The 24,791-nt window shown below is 44.9% G+C and overlaps 1 protein-coding gene across 3 annotated transcripts in view; it reads right to left on the reverse strand.

Annotated features, from left to right (window-relative positions):
* The window catches only part of plcb1l (phospholipase C beta 1-like), a 91,776-nt gene extending 75,595 nt beyond the window's left edge, over positions 1–16,181 (reverse strand). For all 3 annotated transcript variants that reach the window (XM_029002146.1, XM_029002147.1, XM_029002148.1), the window contains exons 1-2: positions 15,919–16,181; positions 10,791–10,868 (exon numbers count right to left, since the gene is read on the reverse strand). In XM_029002146.1, the coding sequence (XP_028857979.1) occupies positions 10,791–10,868; positions 15,919–16,017 (177 nt within the window). In that variant the 5' untranslated portion in view covers positions 16,018–16,181. The remainder of the gene's footprint in view (positions 1–10,790; positions 10,869–15,918) is intronic.
* Positions 16,182–24,791: the final 8,610 nt, after the last annotated feature.

A 24,791-nucleotide genomic window follows, 5' to 3' on the forward strand; every position in this document is an offset into this window, starting at 1 on the left:
TCGAATCCCGCTTACTACCATCGTGTCCCTGAGCAAGACACTTAACCCTAAATTGCTCCAGGGAGACTGTCCCTGTAACTACTGATTGTAAGTCGCTCTGGATAAGGGCGTCTGATAAATGCCGTAAATGTAAATGTAAAATGTAAAACTAAGGCTTGTACTGTAAATATGCTCAGCTCTTCAGGCTGGTGAATTTTGTCTAATGAAAGTGCACATCTCATGTTTGGGGGGATTTTTAAATAATCGAAAAGAAACACCCAAAAGTTTCACATATACTTATTTAAAGTTTTGAACAACATAAAAACACCTTGTGAAAAAAATCTTTTTAATCTAAGACTAAGATAGATGGGGAATTAGTTCTCTACCTGATGAGAATAAGCTTTTCATGACCACAGTGGAGCACACACAACGGCGGTTGCAGCATCGGAAACACCTTGAAAAAATACTGATATGGTAAAGGACGTCCTATGTGAGATTAAATGGAACTCCTGAGGGTAATCTTCCCGGAGCGTTGACTTTCATTGTTCTAGAGCACTGAACGCACAAATCAGAAGCTCCAACTGAAATAAATCACGGATTACAGCAAATCAAGTCGGCCCACACAGCAATAATGGAATCTTTAATTATTATTCCTCACTGAATCACCGGTGCGGCCCTGATTGCGGTGCACAGTGGCATTTGGGAGAACTGTGACCGCGCTGTCTCTGAGCGATGGCCTTTACGCCCAAACACGAGACTGACTGCAGGGATCGGCCTGGGAGGCTCTGGGTGGCTCTGACTTATCAGGGTTTCATGTTCCAGTCATATTGTGCACTTAGAGCACCTCTCATCCCGTGGGATCCATTATTCTCACACAATCAGGCGCCCAAGCGGACAATTACGGCAACTCCGTAGCACCTCAAGTGTAAATATTACACCCTGAAAAGCAGATCTATCTAAAATGGAACATCAAAAAATGTAACATCAAATGAAAATATGATATGAAGTCATGTGACAGAAGGCTGTGTTCACTAATGCAAGTCCGTCACTTTATCTGGGCCTGTCAGCATGACAGACCATTTACTCTTGTGTTGCAACAGGTTTTTGGCCGTCTGCGGATAGCCGTTGAGGGTAGAATCCCGGGAGTGGATGCCTGGAGTGGAGACTCGGGATCCAACATATCGGATGTGTCGGTGCCACCAAAAAACCCAGAAAAAGTGATGCGCTGTGAATACTTTACGTACGCACTGTATATCCAAATATCAGCCAGGCTGTGAACTTCCACACCGCATGCAAATTCGAACAGAATAGAATGTGTTCTGTTGACTAACTGAATACATTTGAATTTACCCAAATTAGGGATGCATGAAATGAATGCAGGTTAGCACCTTTAGGACAGATGGACACTGCACTTTTGTGTCACCTGCCTCTGCAAAACTGATTTCCTGTTTGAGTGAATCCCCTGAACAACTTTGTTGTTGTATCAATGAATCATTCTTGGCACTAAAACAAAAATCCCACATTTTATTTTTGACCCCTTTTAACGCAATCCCATCTTTACTCTATATTCTATATTATATTCATGTAAATTCCAGGAATGTGAATACATTTGTACTGTGATATATTTTAATTCAGCCCATTTCTTTCATGTTCACAGTCTTATGTATAGTACACACACGCAACTCATTTTAACAGTAATCTAAAAAAAAAAAAATCAGTTCAATAAGAAATCAATGACAAGAGACGTGTCAGGAGACTCCTGTGTGGCTCATTCAGAGGTGTACCAATCCCACCATATAATACATGGTATTGGGCCAAAGCTCTAATACCCATGATGAATGGAAATCCTGTGTGTGTGTGTGTGTGTGAGAGAGAGAGAGAGAGAGACTGTCAAATAAAGTCAGCAGTCTGTTCCACACAGATAAAAAATAAGTGAAAAAAAAAAACTAATCTGCCTTTTCTAGTTCAGGCCAGCGGAAGGTTGTACATCAAAATTTCATCAAGCCATGGGTTTGGCACTGGAAAATGCATTTATGCATATTTCATCACATGGCGAGTGTTTTCCTACAGCAGTAGAGAAGTAGAGTAGTAAAATCAAATAAAAAAAATAAAAAATGTTTCAAAAGTGTTCTGTAATAAATTGACCACACGTGAATAAAAAAGTCCTAGAGGGTGACCAGATTTATGCACATAAGGCTTCCTCCATTTTTTAATTCTAAGTCACTGAGGAGTGACACATTTCGAAGGAAATTATTTTTATAGCTTCTGATGACTCCAACTGAGAATGGCACCATAACTTGTTTTTTTAATTGCTTTGGAGTAAGTCAGGCACTATAATCTGTAATCACAATGTGATACAACAATATTTGTGTAGAAGCTCTGTTGAGCAACAACGCCGTTCAGAATGTCATTCGTCCAGAGATTTACCAAGTAGAGATTTTCCAATCATTTACATTTACATTTACAGCATTTATGAGACCCCCTTATCCAGAGCGGTTTACAATCAGTAGTTACAGGGACAGTCCCCCCCTGGAGACACTCAGGGTTAAGTGTCTTGTTCAGGGACATGATGGTAGTAAGTGGGATTTGAAGTAAGTGGGATTTGAACCTGGGTCTTCTGGTTCATAGACGAGTGTGTTACCCGCAAGGCTACTGACACCCTACCACCCAGAGATGACATTCATTTTCGCTTATTTTTGAAGACAAAAGAAGGCCTCTTTCACACGGACGTCTGTACCGAGCGTTTTTCTGCCGTTCATGGCCTCAGGTGAGCACGGACTCAACACAGACCGTTTTTTTTCTGCTCATTGGAGCAAATCAAAGCGTCCACACATGCTGTCAGCACCAGCGTTCAGTCGCTGCACATTCCGATGGAGTCAAATCAAATGCTGCATGCAACGTTTTCCTGATGTTGATTCCTGCCGAAATCCAGGCGAACGTTAAACAGCAAAGAGTGAACACCAGTGAAACACCAAACACATGCAGATGCAAAACGCAGCAGAAACATTTATTGTGTACCACCCATATGGGTGGTAGTAGCCTAGCGGGTAACACACTCGCCTATGAACCAGAAGACCCAGGTTCAAATCCCACTTACTACCATTGTGTCCCTGAGCAAGACACTTAACCCTGAGTGTCTCCAGGGGGGGGACTGTCCTTGTAACTACTGATTGTAAGTCACTCTGGTTAAGGGCATCTGATAAATGCTGTAAATGTAAATGTGTTCAGAGGGTGTCATTTCGAATGTCCATGGGGACGAGGCCGAACTCCTGCCCGGTGCGGCGCCACACATAGATCAGGCAGACACAGTCACCACCGGCACTAGAAAATCAACAAGCACCATCATTAAGTGAAATGATAACCATCACCCTTGGTGAGCAGTGCGTTGGGGATTTGAACCGGCAACCTTCTGATTACGGGGCCACTTCCTTATCTGCTAGGCCGCCACTGCCTTGATTAAGATGCATCGCGATGCATCGATTATGACGTTATTTTCAACACCAAAATGGTTTCAGGGAGAGAATACTTTTACAAGTAATCACAGAGAGAGAAAGTAATCAATAATCATTTCATCATCATCATGTCACAGCCCTCTAATCACATCCAAATCAAATCCCACTCCCAGCCCGGGTCTGCAATATACAAGCATTTTAAACAGTACAAGTATCTGCATTTTACAACCTTTTTAAAATATATCATACCATCACAGCCAAATATCAAGATCCTTGTGCATAAATGAACTGAATTTCTTAATGGCATAAATGTAATCAGTCATCGGACAGGGTTTCAACACTGAGGTATTGTCGCTGGACTGACCACTCCATCGCAACCTCAGGAGGAAACCGGAGAACCCAGAGGAGCGCGGTGAGAACGTGCCACCCGCACGTCGAGAGACCGCTGTGCCGCAGCCGCCGTGAAAAAGAAGAAAATGTGGTCCTGAATGGAACCGTTCTCATTTAAAACCACCGAGGGGGGAAAGCCACGTCTGCCGAAAGCCTCCTGAAATTGCGTAGGGCCTTTTTTCACTCGCATTCGTATTTCACATGAGACGCCACCTTCTTCAGAGAAAGTGCAGCCGTGGGCCAATTTGTCGGAACGGTATCTCCGGTCTTATACAAACAAAAGGGCTTCTCTTTTCATCTTTCCCCACGGGTAACGGTGAGCGAAGCCAGTGTGTGACTGGCATTCAGAAGTCAGCTTTTCCTCTTGCGCCATTATCCCAGATACCTCGCCAGCATGTGGGAATGCAGAATAAAAAAAAAAAAAATTCGTCATTTAGAAGTTTAAGCTTCTGATATGGCGATGGTGTACCTAGAACTTTGCTGAAAATGAAACAGAGGCCACCCTGGCCGACAGTCTTGAACTGCTGCTCAGCTCAGCGCTCTGCATGGGGCCAAACATGGGGCTTGTTCGCTACTGTTAGGTCAAAGGAGTCCTCGGGATTTACATGAATAAGATAGTGTCACGGGTGGGCTGGACATGGCATGAAGGAGGACGCATTCGCACGATTTCACGCGACAGGAGTTTAATACAAACTACACACGAGACAAGGGAACATTAACACGCACAATGACCCGACGGCGAACAGACACGAACAGGATAGTTTTATACAATTATACCTGAACTCCGATCACGATCAGGGAATATTACACAGGACAAACATGAAACTCCGGTCCGGACTCCGGATCCGGAGTCACCCCTGCTGGTCCGGATCATGACAGTACTCCCCCCTCAAAAGCACTACCACTGGGAGTGCCCCACAAAACGGTCCATGAAAGGGGGAAGGAAGTCCATAAGGACGAGTGGCGGTTGTCCTGCACCGGCGGCGTCAGGCCCGGGCCAAAGCACGGCTCGTCCGTGGGGGACCGGCATCCTGTCCGCCGTCCGCAGGCACCGTCAATCCGGTCAGTCTCCGGCACGCCCCGCTGGAAAGTTCGCCGCCTCCCTCGTCTCGGTTAACGGCGGGAGCACCTGAACTGTGCGACCGGTCTCCTCGACCCCATGGTAGCTTTCGTAGGCCATCATCGGCTGCACGGATTCGTCGGTACTCCCCACCTCCGGAATCGCCAGGGGGAACATGGACCGCGTGACAGATCCTCTCGACCCCACGGTGGCTTTCGTAGGCCGCCGAGAGTCTGACACGCTTGGGGAACCGATAAAAACATGCCATGGATCATGGCGGGGAACTGGCGATTACCGGAGGTGTCCGGATCATGACAGATAGAAATAAGGAGGGATACACAATCTTTATCTTAAATGACATCTTTAGCATGTAGCTGCTTGAGGGGTGTGGGTTTAAATCCTCCAGAATGAGGAAGAACAAACACGTGAGGGTGGAATGCATTTTAAAAAATCACATCATAAACCATTACATGACAACAAGAAGATCTGTCATTATCTTGCTTTATCTTTTCTGACGCCTTGACCTTACACCGGCCCCGCACTCGGTGCCAGTTTGAAAGTAGGGCCCGCTGTGTTTGGTTAGGCCTTGTTAAATAAATACTTGGCTGGTTTTGCTATCAGTCAGTTTCTATCCCCCACAATCCCATACGACTGGATTACGTCATTTGGCTGGCCGTGTGAATGCAACCAGGAAAAGATAACACTTGCAGTGTGGGGGCACACCTGGCACCCCATCACTGGCACCCCCATCAGAGGACACACCCACTTCATTCACCGCGCCTGTGCACCGTAAGTTCACCACCCTTTAGCACTCCGGTACACACCTGCCACCGGGTGTCTGCCAGGGTGCTAGTAGCCTAGTGGGTAACACACTCGCATATGAACCAGAAGACCCAGGTTCAAATCGTGTCCCTGAGCAAGACACTTAACCCTGAGTGTCTCCAGGGGGGGACTGTCCCTGTAACTGCTGATTATAATCCGCTCTGGATAAGGGCGTCTGGTAAATGTTGTAAATGTAAAATGTAACGTGTCTGAACTTCAAGAAGGGTAATCTTTAGTCTTAAAGAGTTAACATTAATGGTATTAATATGGTATTAATAATTATTCGTTCATAATTATTAAAGAATCGAGTAACAGCCCTACTCTTTGGCCACACACAGGAACACACACTCTCACTGTCGGCAATAATGGTCATCTTGGCTATGCCTTGGCACAGGTCACATTTCAATCTGAGTGAATTGGCTAAAGATGTACACTTTGCCCGCTCCAGTAGTGCTGACCGGGGCCCTGAGAGCCTGCTGGGTAATGAGATGAAAGTGCAACGCTGCGCTGGACTGCAGGAAAGAAAGCCTTCGAAATGACGACACATCTTCTGTTTTCTATGAAGCAATACTTGTCCAAGGTGCACTGAAGACTTCTGATTAATGATTACTGATTAGTGATCTTCACCCACCCCTCCCCATCATTCAGATTTTTGTTCTGCTCACATCAGCAATCTTTCCCGCTCATGTAGATTCCTTCTCTACAATATCAGACGAATCCGCCCTTATCTGTCAACCCAGGCCACCCAGATACTGGTTCTGTCCTTAGTAGTCTCACGACTGGACTACTGTAACTCCCTTCTAGCTGGTCTACCACTATGTACCATCCGACCTCTACAACTCATACAAAATGCAGCAGCACGACTGATCTTCAACCTTCCCAAATTCTCCCACACCGCCCCTCTGCTACGTTCCCAGTAGCTGCACGCATCAGGTTCAAAATACTGATGCTGGCCTACAAAGCCAAACATGGAGTAGCACCATCCTACCTCACAGCCCTTATTACACCTCGCACTGCACCTCGTATACTCCGAGCCTCCAGCACTGCTCGCCTGGTCCCTCCATCTCTGAAGGTAAAAGGAAGACATTCTTCTAGACTCTTCTCTGTCTTGGCCCCTCGGTGGTGGAATGAACTTCCCCTCGAGGTCAGAACAGCTCAGTCACTGAGTACTTTCAAACAGCAGCTCAAGACCTTCCTCTTTAGAGAATATTTATATTAACTTGGACCTTTCTTATTGTCTGACTTACGTATAGAAACTACAACAGAGTGAATAAAAAGATTGTATTCATAGTTGGGGGTCCTAGTGAACCAGAACTGATCACTTCATTGAAGGTAACTTGAAAGCACGTTGTAAGTCGCTCTGGATATGGGCGTCTGCCAAATGCCTTAAATGTAAATCTAAATGTACAGGTACAACCAGTACGAAATGGTAGATGAGCCTGAAGCCTCCGGAGACCATCATAGTATTCTTCCCTCATAAATCACACCATCTACGTGTTAAGAGTTCACCTCTACGCCAGTCACGGCTACAAAAATGTGACTATTGGACATCCTGGCACGTTTCTGGCCCAGTGAAGGCCATATTCTGCACCTGCAATTTAGCATCTGTTGTTGGTATACAAGCCTTGGGACACTCCTGACTGGTGCACATGACTGAAGGACCGTTTAAAATCACATTGGCTTGGGACGCTGCGCAAGTGCCATTGTCTCTAATGACAATTTCAACTTGCACTTGATTACCTGTTGAATTCTAACCTCTAACAGCACTGATGCTGTCCTACAATTAAAGCATTCAGATAGGTCAAGAGTTAAAATCTACATCTCAACTTAAAGTATGCATTCATGGGTTTAATATACAATCGCCATACTGCCAGTCGGTAGTTATGCGATGGTGGCCCGTGTTGATTTGAGACATCAGAAAGGGGGCTTTCTGTGCTTGTTCGCTGCGGCTAGACTTGACATGCCAGACGGAATGACGACAACCTTGACAGAGTAAGAAAAGTTTTGGCAGTGTCCTTATCTAGAGTTTGCTGTGCTGTGACCCGGACTTGGAGAAAATGAGTCAGGGGAAAAATGTGCTTTATCACCGTGTGTAAGCAGCTGCTCAGCACTTTTCTAACAGAAGACTGGAGTGCTTCACACACTCTTTAGGCTAAAAAAGTGGTATTATTATTCTGGACCCAATGTCCATCTGAGACTGAGGACGGGACACTCCCATTCATTAAATGTGTAACTATTCTAATATTAACAATAAGATTAAGCCTGAATTTTAAGCAAGTGTCTTCATGTCATTTTGTAAATAGGGGGTGTAGTATAACAGTTCACCAACAAGTTGTTAATCGTGACCTCCTTTAGGTTATGATGGGAGAGAAAATGAAAATTAAAAATGAGGTCTGTGTGTCGCTTTGTCATAACAATGCCACTGCCGTTCAGTGAAATATTTTATGTCAATGTTAAATATTTTAGGAGGATTTTGGATCAACATTTCCATCATTTTTGCTACAAAACCTCTGCAGAAGCACCTGCAAATCGTATTATTTCCTTGGCAAGTCTGTGGTTATTTAGTAGCTGCATGGATGTCCACTGAAGCTGTTAGAATCGTTGTTCTGGGGCACTATGGGAGCCAAACGACTGCAGAGTTAAGAGCCAGTTTGCATTTCCCGTTGTGCACTGTCTGTTCAGTCAGCATATTAGTAAAACGTAACATTTTTACCAGTAACAGAAAAATCTTTCGATTGCAAACTGTCTATTGCATCCTGAATAACACCCCCCCCCCCAAGCGAACCCCACTCTTAGTGAACATAAACACGTACTTGTTCTATCAAAGCCAGGCCGGTCTGGTGTAAGAGCTCTGAGAGTGATGGCTTTGGTCCGGGGATCATAAAACACGAGCGAAATGGGATTTGGGAGCCCTGGAAGCAAACAAGCGGCGTGCCTGTTTACATGCCGGAGCGGTGATTTTTACCAATGTCACCGCCGAAGGAGCGCGTGACACACAGACTCGCGTCTCAGGTCGAAGCAGCAGACTTGCGAGGCAGACGTTGCACGTGCGCGTCGAGCTAGGATCTCGCCTTTTCCTTTCTGTAGTTATTTCATGACACTGCAAAGGGTGTCGTGATGACCTATGGTGACACCGTGCAGCCAAAACAATGGGATTCTTTTAGCGAAGAACAGTTGGCGTCGTAGCATTGCCGAGGAAAACCGCGCTGACACTTTGGCGTCTCGAGTCGTAACGTCCTTTCAGACCCATTAGGACCAGTCGCTGATGGAAGCAGTTGTTGTGCGCCGGTTGACGAAGCAGTCCCGTCTAGCCGGGACGTGAGGCCTTGCTGCGCGGGGGACTGTCTCAGAGCTCCGCTCATGAGGAATGTGACTTATGTAGGAATGCTCTGCATGCAGCCATGCCAATCTAGTCCTTCGTTTACACACACACACACACACACACACACAGTCATATACATCGATTCATACCGATTCATACACATACACATATATATTCATACTGTCAGTGGATACACACCTTTGCACGTGTCAAATATTGCGTGTTGTGGCTTCACGCTAGAAAATTGTTCATTCTGGCCGTAGGTATGAAAGAGTGTGTGTGTGTGTGTGTGTGTGTGTGTGTGAGTGTGTGCTCCCAGCGATGTGATGGCATCCTGCTCTAGGTGAGTCCCCGGCCTGCACCCAACAACCTGGGATGGTCCCAGGCAGCCGCAACCCTGATATGAATTAAGTGGTTATGGATAATGAGGGAGTGAGAGGTGTTTGTGCACTTCTCATTGGTCTTGAAATAAAAAAAAAATTACATTTCGTCCTTTTTTCTCTATGAGGACTTTTGTTATGGATGTTATTATAAGACCAAACACACACACATAAAATACTGCTGTCAGTGTGTGATATTGATGTGCACCATCGGGGCTGTGGTTGAATACAGATGGCGCTCGCAGGCTCATCTTTCACAGCCAATGACAAATGGAGGACAGGGTCGGCCTCTTCCAGTTGTCTCCATGGAGATTTATGCAGTGTTCTCATGACACAGACAAAATCATGACGAGAGCCCAAACACACACACACACACACACACACACAGAGTTCTGCATGCACTGGAGATGCTGTCCATCAGTGAGCAGTAGCAACGCTGCAGCGTTTTGTCCGATGGCGAATCGCGGCTGTGCTGAAACGTCTCCATCCGCCTGTACACAAAATCAATGGTGCTCACGCTCTGCCAGTTACTTACGGACACTTCCCTCTGACGGACTGCCTTGCTCCACCCGCCCGCCAAAAGGCAGTGTGTGCCCTGTGAGGAATTTCCTCTCACCCCAGGGAGCCACATCCACAGTTCGCTTGTCACATCTGTCACATGCCTGCGTTCTGTCACAGTAAAACTTATCCACAGTGCCTAATGACAAAAGCACTTTGTGACCTGTGAACGTCTGGCTGGAAAGCTTTCACTAGACACTCCAAGATGAATGCCGTGAACGGAAATTAAATTAATATATTATTTACACCTAAAAGAATTCTCATAACCTATCCAACACTGTGCATGTTTTGACAGAACTTAACATTCATATTAACTCTCTGTGACAATGGAGGATGACATTTTATAAAGTCAAATGGCACCATTAATCTAAATTGTAAGAATCTCAACCTAAGAATGTCAACCTAGGGTGAATAGGATTAATATAATAAACTGAGAAAATATATAAAGTGCCACGATGAGGATTTGTTGGGATTTATTCTGTCTGTAGACTGTGTGACTCACGCAGTGGCGAATTTTCGTTTTTCGGCGAGTGCAAAGAGCCTGGTTATGACAACTGGTACGCACTGAACAAACAAAATTTATATTTCTGACAGATCCCAAAACACCCGAGAGGACTCCACCAACCCAAATGATTCCCATCAAACTGACAGCACAAAGGAGGTTGTGTATGGTTCCCATTTGAAGTGGAAAATAACGGAGCAGAGAACTTCCATCAAGCAGGGAGGCTGCGGCGCAGACGAATACACAGAACTACCGTCTGATTGGCTGCCGAGTTGCGGAGAAGTAGCGAGCAGACAGCGTCTCGCTAATACAAATGAAGTCTCACCTTGTTTTGATCTGTCCAGTAGAGAAAGTAGCCCTGTGGGTCCACGCGCAGGGTCACGGGGGTCACAGACGTGGAATCCTACCAACACAGAGACATTTTAAGTATTTATGCAGGAGGCCTAAAATATTGACTGCAACAGAATGGTATATTACAGTGGATATCGTGAGGCAGGCTGAGACTAAACGACATTTACTTAACGCTGTCTCCATTATTGTGTTTTTAATTGTTTTTTTTCTCCAAATGTCAATCTAATCGTTTATTGTGCAAAAGTCAAGCTGTAATGTGTGAAAAATATTTCTTTGTCTAAACAAGCTTCTGCGTACGGATATTTCCCTTTGGGATCAAAAAAACATGTATCCATACTGTAACCTGGCCTTCTATGGCCACTTAAAGAATTTACCCGCTGCAAAAAGCAAAGGAGCATCATGTCATCAACTGCATGGGGGAATTTCATTTCTGTCGATCGCCATTTACTTTAAACGGCTGGACGAAGCCGCTAGGAGGACAGAATCAGGAATCAGTTCCTTCAAGATAAAGAGGACAAGCGCATTTGCACTCGCACTACTCATAGCATCTTCTGACAAGTGGTGTACATTAGTTGCTAGAAAATTAACTTATGTTGCATTTCATTGATGTTCTCACTGGTGGAAACATCACTGGCTAAATCCTGACGTTTCAGGAATAAACACAGTTAGACGCTGAAGAGCTCGGTGCCCAACAGTGACCTTCCTAAGTGCCTGCTTTCATTTTTGGGCATCTTATGTACATGGAAAATGGTGCACCATGGTACTTGGGGCAGTGGTCCCCACACACTGCTGGCCGGGCGTCCTTCATGGCTGCCAACCGCACACCAAGGGTGATGGTTAAATGCAGAGGACACATTTCGTAGTGTCACCGTGTGCTGTGTTTCACAATGACAATCATTTCACTTCCCTTTCACTGACCAGCCACCTTCCCCCACGCCTGTGTGGCCTGTGAGATGTTACTCACCACTTCCACGCATGGTTATTTGAGAAAAAGAGAGTGGAAAAACTATGAAAATGAGAAGGACGCCACAAAGTGCTGGTCGAGATGGGTGGGGGTTAAGTGCCCAGCGCCATCCCATATGTGTTGGTGGAGCTCCTTTCCGGGCTGCCTGGCTGATGCTGGGTTCCCTGGTGCCAGGCCACTGCTTTGAACACAGCTTGCCTCTCTCCACTGCATGAAGCCCAAACAGGTGAAAAGTGCCCCTGTTGACCTTGAAACGGCCACACGTTCCCTCAAAAGGTGGTACAATATCAATTTTATATGGTCATTACCCATAATGTTACTGAGCATATTTTATGTTCCTATTTTACCTGGTGTTGTCCAGGGTATGTATATATTCTGGGGTGAAATCATTGCAAAATTTGCATTAATAATAATGTAACCCATATATTCTGACTTGTCTTTTTTTCAGGAAAGCAGTAGGAATTATCTAAAATCAAATAAAAAAAAATCTAATCATAATCAAATCATTAATATTACATTTATTGTGATCTGACTCACATTACTGATATTAAGCAATGTACTTTGGAAGCATGTAATTTTACCTGTACTTGAATGCAAATTAAAGTAAGTCATCTACTTTGTTACTTTTTAACTTGTGGTAAGACCACAATTTGAATGAATTATCAAACCTGGCCATTTCACTAGCCAATAAAAGCGTCCAATCGCAAACTGGCCAATAAAATCCTTAAATTTGTACAGAACATATTATTGTTTGTGTATTGCAATGTATGTTGTATTAATATTTCATGTAATTTGGATGCATGGCGGTCGTATGTGGGTGCATTTGGTGTCATTTATCAAGCTGCTTCCATTAGAATCAACCTCCCCTTCTTAAGTGCCAGGGAACCTTACACTTCCTGAACGGGCCTGCAACTGGCCGAGGGGCTAATTTCAGATCATGCTGTTCTCATGCACACCACGTTCCCCAGCGGCGCAACACAGAAACAGATAGCCGGAGCGCATTAGCCGCTATCAAAGTAATTGATACTTCAGGCAGATGGTGAGGGGGGAGGACGGGGGCAGCGAAGAAATTATGTGTTTGGTGGCTGAGACAGCGCTACTTCACATAGATTCAATTAATCAGGCAGGTCTGTGATGTAGAAAAATATTCGTTCATACCGGAAGAGGATTTTCGGTATATCATGCTGACAAAGTACATGTATATACGCCACAATACTAAACAAACGTAAAAACAAGTGCATACATGCAGTTACAATTTCATCAGTTGATGGCCATAATATTCTTTTACACGTGACCATAATTATGGATCAGTGTAACAAGACCATTATTTGTGCTTGGATGGAAGAGCTTGTGTCTTAAAAACTATGGTATAGATGTTTCAGGGCCATTGGAAAAACTTGGGGGATCATATTTGTTTGGAATATTGGTGACCATTTGCCTAGTCGATAATTTAAGATGTTCTAATAGGTTGTGGTGCGCAGTCTCAGTGCCACAAAATTTCTTCTGTCCCGGCTCAACCCAATAAGAATAACTCCAATGCCATCCCATTAAGTGGTTTATAGGGGGTTAACCTTTTAGGATGCGTATAAGAACTTAAATACAATCCATAAAAAGTTGGGTAACACACTCGCCTATGAACCAGAAGACCCAGGTTCGAACCCCACTTACTACCATCGTGTCCCTTAGCAAGACTAGCTATGAAAGGGAAGTCTAAAGAGACACTGGAGATATCTCTGTGTTGATGATGCCTGTGGTCACTACTCAATGTCTTAACTATGACCAGAGGTGGATAGTAACAGTAGATTTGCACAAAGAAATGCACAAGGTCTTCCATTAATTTGGACAATGCAAAATTACAACAGCAGAATAGTCCTACATTTACATTTCTAGCATTTACCAGACGCCCTTATCCAGAGTGACTTACAATCAGTAGTTACAGGGACAGTCCCCCCCCTGGAGACACTCAGGGTTAAGTGTCCTGCTCAGGGACACAATGGTAGTAAGTGGGATTTGAACCTGGGTCTTCTGGTTCATAGGCGAGTGTGTTACCCACTAGGCTACTACTACCTATTAGTACTGGTGCTGGTCACCAATAGAAAGCATTTGGTGTACACCAAAACTCCAGAAACCCATAACCTCGATGTCACACTTCAGACAGCTTTGGAAAGAAGAGGACATGCTACACCATAGTAAACATGCTCTTGTCCCAGCAATTTTGAGATCTGTTGGCCAAAAGCATCACATTTGAAATGAGCTCATTTTGTGCATAAAATTGTAAACTTTTCTCAGTTTCATCTTTTTTTTGTTACCTGTGTCCTGTTGAGAACAAAATAATTCATTTTGTTCATATTTGAAGAATTTGCCAACTTTTCCGTAATTCGGGTTGTATGAAAATATGAGGAACATAATCCTGATGACTTTTTTCCTGTCCTGTTTTGTGCTGAACGGTGAAACTAACTCTCATACCCAACAGTCAAGTCAAGTACTTCATATCCATCTCCTGAGGTGTCTTGTGGGAGACGTCTTATGGAAATGAAAAAGGAAACAACCAGTTCAGTTCTATTTGCACCTTTCTGAAGAGCAGACGAGAGTAGAATTAGTAGAAAAAGTGAAAGTGAAGTGATTGTCATTGTGAAACACTGCAGCACAGCACATGCTGACACAACGAAATGTGTCCACTGCTTTTAACCATCACCCTTGGTGAGCAGCGGGCAGCCATGACAGGCACCTGGGGAGCAGTGTGTGGGGACGGTGCTTCACTTGATGGCACCTCAGTTGCACCTTGGCGGGTCAGGATTCGAACCAGCAACCTTCTGATTACGGGGCCGCTTCCTTACCGGCTAGGCCACCACTGCCTCATTACATAACCTCACATGTGTTATAGGGTGGTTATAAACCAGAAGACACAGGTATAAACCCCCCTTACTACCATCATGTCCCTGAGCAAGACACTTAACCCTGGGTGTCTCCAGGGGGGGACTGTCCCTGTAACTACTGTTCTGATACATTTATCGTTCTGATAAATGCCACAAATGTAAAATGTAACTGAAAAAATTATATTTCATAGTCCCGTGTCTTCAGTTCCATTCAGTTCTAGGAAGTCAAAAATGCAAGACCCATATATGGGTACGTGTGTCCAAACTTTTGACTGGTAGTGTAGCAAGAGCAAGAACATTTTTTAAAAGGTGTCTCAGGAAAGGGCAGCTGGTTGTGGGGTCTGGACTGAGGCCACAAACGTGGCCCACGCCCATATCTGTGAACTGGGAAAACAGAGGAAGCCGAACAGAGCTGTGGGTTTTTTTTTATCCAAAAAGAGAGAGAGAGAGAGAGAGAGAGAGGATCCACATATGGCCAAGAGAGGATCAGTGAGAGAGATCCTGGCATCTGAAAAGCAGGACCTAGTCATAGGGTGGTAGTAGCCTAGTGGGTAACACACTCGCCGATGACCCAGAAGACCCAGGTTCAAACGCCACTTACTACCATTGTGTCCCTGAGCAAGACACTTAACCCTGAGTGTCTCCAGGGGGACTGTCCCTGTAACTACTGATTGTAAGTCGCTCTGGATAAGGGCGTCTGATAAATGCTGTAAATGTAAATTTCATTTCAGGCAAATTACTGAAAGCAGTTTACTGCGTTGGTTTTAATGGTCTCCAGCTTGATATAAATGAACGATGGCTGGAATAATTCATTGCTCTGCGAATTCGATAAAAGTGCGTCGGATATCGAGTACAGGCATGACGTCTGTCATGCAGAGTTTCTGTAGAGGGACCCTGTCCCTTCCCTAAAACCGAGCGCATTTCGCTCCGGCACCTCGGTCCGATCGAGCATTTCCGAGGTGGCGGTGGGGGTCGCGTTGACAGGATCGATCTCGGTTACGCAACAGAAGTTTCCAGCAGCCGCCGCAACGCCGGGAACGCGCGTGGATCGTGAAGTTGCGTTATCTGCCCATCTTTCCACGACATGCACACTTCGCACTTTGAACTTACTGGAGCCGCGACACGGCTTCTCTTTTTATTATAATCAGCATCATCACCATCATAATAATATTTTTTATTATTATCGTTATTATTATGCGCGCCATGTCGCACAAGTTGTAGACAGTTACGGTCACATTGAAGAGCTTTTTCTGGATACTTACATCGTCCCACTTCATAAATTTGCTCCCCTTTTTCAGACTTTCGGGCACCGCGACGGGCTTGAGCTGCAGCGCGTGGACGCCTGGCTGCGCCCCGGCCATTTCCACGCGTGTATTCCTCACGAACGACAGACGATGTATAAACGTAATATACTTAGAGAGAGAGAGAGAGATATAAAGAGCTCAAGTTTAATTAAAGTTGCCGAAGTTGAGCGAGAGGAGCCCACGGGCGCCCCCAACGCGGACCGCGCTCCCGGCTCCGAGTGATGCGGAGGAACCGGGAAGTGGGGTGGGGTGGGGTGGGTTGGAGGGTGGGGGGACCTGCCGCTGCCGCCAACCCCGCGCGGGTGGACGCGGTCCCCGCGTCCGCTGGCCTGCAGCGCCGCCCCGCGTCGAGTTTCACGCACTGCGGCGCATGCGCGGTCCGATTCGCCGGACGTTTCTTCCACGATGTTGCCCGCGGTGGTTCTGCTCATGGGTCCTGGGCGCACTTTCCTGCATAAGTCAGACAATAAGAAGGTTACAAGTTAATCTAAATATTCTCTAAAGAGGAAGGTCTAAAGCTGTTATTAGAAAATACTCAGCGACTGTGACCTCTGACCTCGAGGGGAAGTTCATTCCACCACGTAGGGCCCAAGAAGAGTCTAGATGAGTGTCTTCAGAGATGGAGGGACCAGGCGAGCAGTACTGGAGGCTCGGAGTATACGAGGTGCAGTGCGAGGTGTAATAAGGGCTGTGAGGTAGGATGGTGCTACTCCATGTTTGGCTTTGTAGGCCAGCATCAGTATTTTGAACCTGATGCCTGCAGCTACTGGGAGCCAGTGAAGGGAGCGTAGCAGAGGGGCGGTGTGGGAGAATTTGGGATGGTTGAAGACCAGTTGTGCGGCTGCAGTTTGTATTAGGGTGATGGGTTAAATGCAGAGGACACATTTCGTTGTGTGCACTGTGTGCTGTGCTCGCTGTGCTTCTCAATGAGAATCACTCTCACACACACACACACACACACAAAATTTTGAGTCGCCAATCCACCTATTGTACATGCATTCTGATGGCAGGAGGAAACTGGAGATCCCGGAGGAAACCTGACCATGCAAACTCGGCTCACAGTCTTGGAGGTGCGAGGCCACGTCACCATGTTCCATTTTTGACAGACATTTGAAAGAGAAAAACACAAAAACAAAGTCTGTTGTTGACATCAGATAAAAAAAAACGAAAGGATGATAGAACATTTTCAAAATGTTCTAGTTGGGTCTAATTAAGTTAATCAAGGCAGCCCACTGTACTGTATTTTATTTATAGGGTACTATTCTAGGGGTCCTCCCAGAATTCCAGTGAAAATGCTAGTAAGAGCCAGACATGCTGTTACTGGGTTTAATTAACTTTCTAGGACAATTGACACTGTTGACACTGAGATTGAAAGCGATACACTCTCTCAGTGTTACATTAGTGTTAATTACAGCATCATCATCATCATCACTTTCATTCATACTTTATAAGTGGAACAGAGTTTTCGCACTGGAGCTTAACCTGTTCACTCAAATATAATATATTATGCATTTCATGGCTGTTTTTATACTGCAGATTACTTGCTGGTCACATTGATCAGACTGTGTGTGTGTGTGTGTGTGTCGTTCCCCCATCTGAGTCTACATGCACTACTTTCTGTTGCTTTGAGGCCATACAAGAAGCGTTTTCCACATTTGCTGTAAGCTGTGAGGGGACTGATAGTCTCCACTGACAATATTTTATGTTTAATTTATCAAAAAACGTTGAAGAGTTTAGTCTCCTCCATCAAGCAGATAGATAGCAGCCAACTGGTGAGTATCAGATAAAATACACCACTCACAAGAAGTTAGGGGTATTGTTATTTACATGAGTACTTTTTTTCTATATGCTCTGAATTGGAATGAAATAAGTAAAAGTTCCCTTTGATTTACTAATAATGTACGAAAAGAAACACAATTTCCATTAGTTTTATATTTATTCCCCCAAAATTTTGAAAATAACAGGGATAGCCCCAAATTACAAAAATTGACAAAGACATATTGCGATTATTGAGATCGATATGCGATTACGATATGATAAACATACAAACTACTTATAACCTGAAATGCCCAGTGCTTTCAAAATACAATATTCTACAAAATTAAATAAATCACAAAAAACTATTTTACATTACTGTCGAATGACAAACCCTGGTAAGGCTAAACAACTGTTTTGATTATATTTGGCCATTATAAAATCCCGTATTATAGTTCTTACGTTTAACCAAAACGTTGTTTGGAGGCTGACTTGAACTCAGGGATGCATAGCTTTGCTAGCTTAGCTAAGGTTAAGATTTGTCAACAGAGGTGAATTTCTTTAGGAAACCTTCAAAGTTTGAGAAAAGTTAACTAAACAGCTAAGAACAGTCTAAATAGTTAATGCCTACGTTTAGCCAAAACGTTGTTTGGAGGCTGACTTGAACACAGGAATGCATAGCTTCGCTAGCTTAGCCTAGCTTCGCTAAGGTTAAGACTTATAAAACGGGGATTTTATAATGGCCAAATATATTAAAAACAATTGTCCAGCCTTACCTATGAAATGTAATCCCCTGGGATCTGGTTTGGAGCGTACAGCGGTTTGTACAGCCCCAAGCAGCACAAGAGTGAGGCATTTTTATGCACTTCTCTCCATAGACATGTATATGCTTCACGCCACAGCAGAGCCTCTCGCAAAACGGCGGCGACGTTGACGTACGATGCAGCGCGTCATGCGCCGTCTAACCATACGTCTCCGAATCGAAAGTCATGTGACCAAATACGTCACATCCGACTAAAGTGAGACTCGCAAACTTTGAGAGAATGAGAGAATGGATCGGATATGTTGCCGATCCAATCCATGTACTAATCATTTAAATCGCAGCTTTTTGCGTTCATGTAATCGCACAGACTGACATCGCGATTACGATTGCGATTAGATTAATCGTGCAGCACTAAGTAGCGAGTGTTTCCACCATTTGCCACAGAAAGTTGGGGGTGAGCTGGCGGAATTGGGGGATGATGATGGGTTCTATGATGTCTCTGAGGTAAGAACGTGCAGTGACTGAACCATGTACAACAACCAAATTGGTTTTGCACTGACTGGTGATGCCTCCTCCACCAAAGCAAACCCTGGGGACCATGTTGACCTCAGCGTATAGCTCACCTCACCTTCTCTAGCAACACTCACGTGACACTCATCAGTAAACAGGACAATAGACCACTGCTGCATTGTCCAGGTCACATGGTCTTGTGCTCACTGCAAACGTTCACGGCGGTGTCTTGGTGGAGTCACCTGCAATGGTCGTCTGGCATTCAAGCTAAAGTGGTGGAGTCGGTTGCGAATGGCTTGCTGGAGACCCTGGTACCCCTCGCATCTTGTAAACAGGCCTGCAGCTGTGGGGCAGTTGCATAGCGATGTCTGAGTGCATAGGTTCTTATGTACTGGTCACCATTGCGGTCTGTCACTCATGGGGCTCCACTCCTGGGTCTGTCATGAACTCTGCCAGTAGTTATGTGTCTTGATGCAAGTCTACTAATGACACTTTGAGACATACCAAGATCACGAGCAACATCTGACTGCCTGCCACCGACCCGAAGGCGCACCATGGCCAGGTGCTCGTCCGTTAAGTGATGTTGTGTGTTCATGGCTGTTTGAATGATGAACTTGGAATGCCTTACTGACAATACCAGCTTTGTATACCCCCAGAATGTTGAAATTGATGTCGCATTGAGAAAGGTTGTCTCTTGGTATTGGCCCCAATACACCTGTACACAATGAGACCATTACATGGAAAACACAAAATGAGCTGTGTCTATCACCCCAATACAATTGCAACCGTAAATATGACATCCATCCATTCCCTCACAATATCCCTAAGTTATTGTGAGTAGTGTACACGTAAATAGTGTAACGTGTTAGAGAAACACAGCTATCTATTGGGGTGTTCACTTTCGAGGTTGAACTGGATGTGTTTGGGGCTGGGGAAGTTTTCCCAGGGTTGTTGAGTTGAGCTTCCGATTGATTTGTGCGGACTGAAATAAAGCAGACATTAAGTTAACCTGCCTCCTAATGTATGCTACAATATCGTCTGCAAGTGTCAAAAGGATTAATCTTTGGAAATCATTTCAACCTGAATATTTAGCCTTAAAAAGCCTGAAATACTTTAAATATATCTTATATAACATATAATAAATATTCATTCATTGTGTAGTGAATGGGGTAACTAAAGTTCTCAAAACAACCACAAGGTGGCACCCAAATCCGAATAACAGAACAGTTCAGAACTACGTTTCCGTCGAAGGTTCGCAATAACCTAGTCTAAGAATTTGAGTTGAGCTAAATGGTTTTGAGCCTAAACAAATTTTGAGAGTGCTTTATGGCAAGTATGTGCAGATCTCATGAGAAGCATAAAAAGCATCTCAAGAAACACCGTGATCATGATCATGCTTGGTCACGACAGAGAAAGACATTGCAGCCTGAGCTGATCAAAAAATGTTTCTCTTCACTCAACCACTTTCAACTGTCCCATGCTGCTATGAACCTCCTTGGAAGTCACTCTGGAACCGCCATCTGTATTTATGGAAAGAGAAAACTCCTACTGACCTGGGAAACACGCTTTGCCAATTAGCAGCCCCGCTGCAGGATCAAATGGGATTGAAAACATTCGCCGGCATGACTGCAAAACATCACAATGCTCCATTCATGAAACAGACCTGGCGTTTCCCCCCCCCCATCTCCCTTTTTTTAAGTGAATGCCACAAGAACCTGACCTAACTCAAACTTGGCTCAAGATGTTTGCGCGGGTCTAAATCAAGTTCAGAGGCTTGGAAAAAAAGGGCTTACCCATAATCACACCATCCTTGGCTCTGCGTGTTTAACAGTGATGTCTGTGAATTCTCCGTTCAAATGACGCACAGGCACCTCCAGTCATGCTGAATGCGAGGACCAAGGAAGCAAAACATACATGTAACCATGGTGATCTGCCAAAATGGAGTCAAGTCTGGGTCTACATTGGCTCATTTAATAAACAGATTAAGTATGTGAAAAGACATTCTGCAAAAATAAGTGAATGCCATTTGTATCACTGGAAAGTGACTAATCTGCTCCATGCCCAGAGATCTTTTTTTTTTTTGCCTCTGCATCATTTATTAATACAAACAAAAGTCATTAAAAAAGGCATGGGTTATGGTGACTGTCCAGTAATTTGCTCTCATTGTAAAATATTACATGGAAATGATTGGACTGATTTGAATGGATTCCACACCAGAGCTACTGCAGAGTTGAACCTGGCCAGGCATCTGTGGCATGCAATTAAGAAAACAAACCTGATCCAAGGGCACCCCACCTTACAAATCGCAGGACTCAAACGATCTGGGTAGTATCTGTACCAGCCACGAAAAAAAAAGACACCTTCAGACATCCTGAGCTGGTGGTTTAAAAGTTGTGGCAGACTGCTGTTCATAAAAACGAAGAAGCTCATGCCTGGGCCTTGCGCAATAAAACTAAAACAACAACAACAAGGAAAAGTAGGACCCGGTTTTCAATCATCTCAGTGTCTCTCCTGCAGATCTTCACTTTCCGTCAAAACACACCAAGTCCTGTTGCTCTTTCCTCCAGCCGTTGCATCTGACATAAATAAAGCTTAGGGGTTCGTCAGGTCAGACAGACATAAATACAGGCCCGGTCAAACCAGCCGAGGTCCAGCCCTACCTTCCTCCATCTGCGGGGAAGGCTGCAGTACAGGGCTGGAACAGTGAAGAGCTACTGTAAAACAACATCCATTACCAAGAAGGACAGCTGACCCTGTTTGCCAGAGATGCAGAAGTCCATTAGGTTCGATGGAGGAAACGTGCCTGATGGACTGCTTCCTCGTTCAAAACACCGAGGCAAACCAGACATGCATGAAGCACTAGTTAAAGTGTGTGGATGTCACAAATGACTGATATATTGATCTAGATATGTTGATATATTGATTATCCAGGGCCTTCTGAGGCATTGTTTTATTTTAGGACCGGCATTTACAAGTAGACACAGAATCTGCTAATTCTGATTCCATTAGTCTGGAAAGGTGGGGGGTGGGGGTGGAGGGGATATAAATTCAACCTGAAATCTTTTGTTATTCCTTTATTTCTCATCGAATACCGATATGTTTTTGGATATTTTCTTTTGATCTGAAAATACTAATATTTACAGCAAATCATTTAGAAATGTTGGCATATAGTAGGCAGGTTTTCATTTACAGCATTTATCAGACGCCCCCTTATCCAGAGCGACTTACAATCAGTAGTTACAGGGACAGTCCCCCCCCTGGAGACACTCAGGGTTAAGTGTCTTGCTCAGGGACACGATGGCAGTAAGTGGGGTTTGAACCTGGGTCTTCTGGGTCATAGGCGAGTGTGTTACCCGCTAGGCTACTACCACCCAGGTTAGAGCAAGATCTTGCTCAGCAACAATATGTCGTGGTTAATTTGGAGGAGGAAACCGGAGGACCGATTGAAAACCCACACCAAGATGGGAACAGACGAACTACATGGAATATCAGATGGAATGTGAATCTTGTTTTTTCCTGATTGTGAAGCGGCAGTGCTAACCTCTAAAACAGCGTTTCTGTCAAAGTGAAGGGACTGTCATTGTCAAACACTGCAGCACCTCCGCTCACGAGTCCGCTTCCTTTTTATGCCCGGATCAAGCCTGCTAGCTCCAGTCCTAGCATGTCCGAGAACATCCAAATGGCAGCTTCCTGCGGCACGTGCCCCTTCACTGCTCCGATAGGGCCTGGAAAAGTCGGTTTGTTTTCTCTCGGCACGGCCCCGCCAGCTCCGCATGAAAGGATGCCCTTTGAGCCCCATGCAAATCTCAGTTCCCGCTGCTAGTATCAGCTGATGTATATTAGTGTTGTCGTTGGCACAGCCTGAACATTGGTGGCCCTGGAGGGTGGGGGTGAGATATATTGAAAATTCGAAAGAAAGAATGAAAGAAAGAAAGAAAGAAAGAAGGGGGGGGTCACTCGAACACGCATGGGATTACCTTACAGACACTTTCCACGGCTCAAACTGTTGTGAATGGGTCCATTGTACAGCACGACTGAACCCAGGAAAGTAAACTTTGTCTGGACTCCGTTCATTAGCACCTAGTTTAGTGTTTGAACCATGTCATTTATTGGGGCCTTTTTGGGGGAAGCCCCATTCAGACACATGCACCACGGCACCCGGGGGGGATTTCCAGTGCAAATTGCTCAAGAGCAAATAAAAATGTTTCTAAGATGTAATAAATAAGTTATGGAGGGAAAGAACTGGGGAAACATTGGCTTTTTTTTTTCTTCTTCAGAGTGGATGGAGAAAATATCCCCTGCTCCATGCTTAGGCCATAAAAATGCATCCACAAGATATCTGCAGCTTCCTGAAGGCTTTAGCCCAGCTTGGGTTTCAGGCTGATTTCAGGCTCTCCTGACACTACCAGACACCGAGAATTCACAGCCGTTCCATGAGACCTGTAAAATGCCAGCCTCTGGCCAGCTCTTACACCTCTCATGGTTCCACATGGAACTGGAAACCGTTCTCTAGGAGCTCTGAATTAATGTTGCGTAGCTGCATTAATTTGCATTACAACTTATAGGTCCCATGACATTAAAATTTCACTTTGTGAGATTATTGAACATTAATACAAGTTTCCCTAGGCTGTCAAAGGTCTTGCAGTGGCTAGAAATGGTGATATGTATAAAGCATGCTTTGGTCATTTTGTCCCTTTTGTCCCCTTATGTCGTCATAAGGGGAAAGGTTACCTCCCATTTCTCATGCTTTTTCCACTCTCAAACTTCAAACCCTTCCCCTAAAAAAAGTAGCTCCACCAACTATCATGGCTTGCGAACATGTGAAGCATTGCAGTTGCTTGGTGATTGATTGTAAAAATGTATTTTACATGCAAACTTGTTAAGTCTGCTCAACTGACCGTCATGGCTTTTCAACAAATCTAGGGATGTGACGTGATTTGGCTCTTATTCCCAGACTTAAGAATAAGTGGCATGCACAAACAGTGTTAAGACAAGGACTCAAGTGTTAAGACTTGGTCTCAGCGCCTAAATTGTTTAAGGCACCTGGAGAGGACTCCTAAACGTCTGTGAAAGAAAGGATGTACTGCGGATTTAGGATGATAATGAGTTGATAAAAAGATACAAACCTACTTGAGCACACATTCGCGCACATCAGGTAACAATGCACTTGCTGCTGAACTGAAGGTGTTAATAATGCTGGAAACTGGAAAAATGCAGCAGTGCTCCAGTGATTACTTTGGTCCCATCGTAATCCGCTGGCAGCAGAGCTGTGAAAAGCACTTTGATGGCCTTGACTGCACCGAACAAAGTGAAGCAGTTCATCGACTTTCCCACCGAAGTCAAAAGTGGCCGGGGTCCACACATGATGCACACACTCCGTCCGAGAGTGGACTTGCTGAATATTATACCTCAAGGGTGTCATCATTTTGGTGATTCAGGTAACCCATTATAGAGATGGGGAGACACCATGATCAAGAAGGCGGATCACCCACAGCGATGCTGTGCTGACGCCTGCGACTTCCACAAATGTGGGAATCTCCACTTCATCATTTGAAGGAAACGGGTAAGGAAGCGGCCCCGTAATCAGAAGGGGCCACTGAGGTGCCACTGAGCAAAGCACCGTCCCCACACGCTGCTCCCCGGGCGCCTGTCATGGCTGCCCGCTGCTCATCAAGGGTGATGGTTAAAACACATTTCATTGTGTGCACCCCTGTTCAATTCACTTCAGAATATATACACAACATATGCATCTATATGTGGAAAACGATTGGTGACGTGTTTGGTAGATGTTAGTGAAAGACTT

Source organism: Denticeps clupeoides, chromosome 14, assembly GCF_900700375.1.
Source record: "Denticeps clupeoides chromosome 14, fDenClu1.1, whole genome shotgun sequence".
In the NCBI taxonomy this organism is placed as follows: Eukaryota; Metazoa; Chordata; class Actinopteri; order Clupeiformes; family Denticipitidae; genus Denticeps; species Denticeps clupeoides.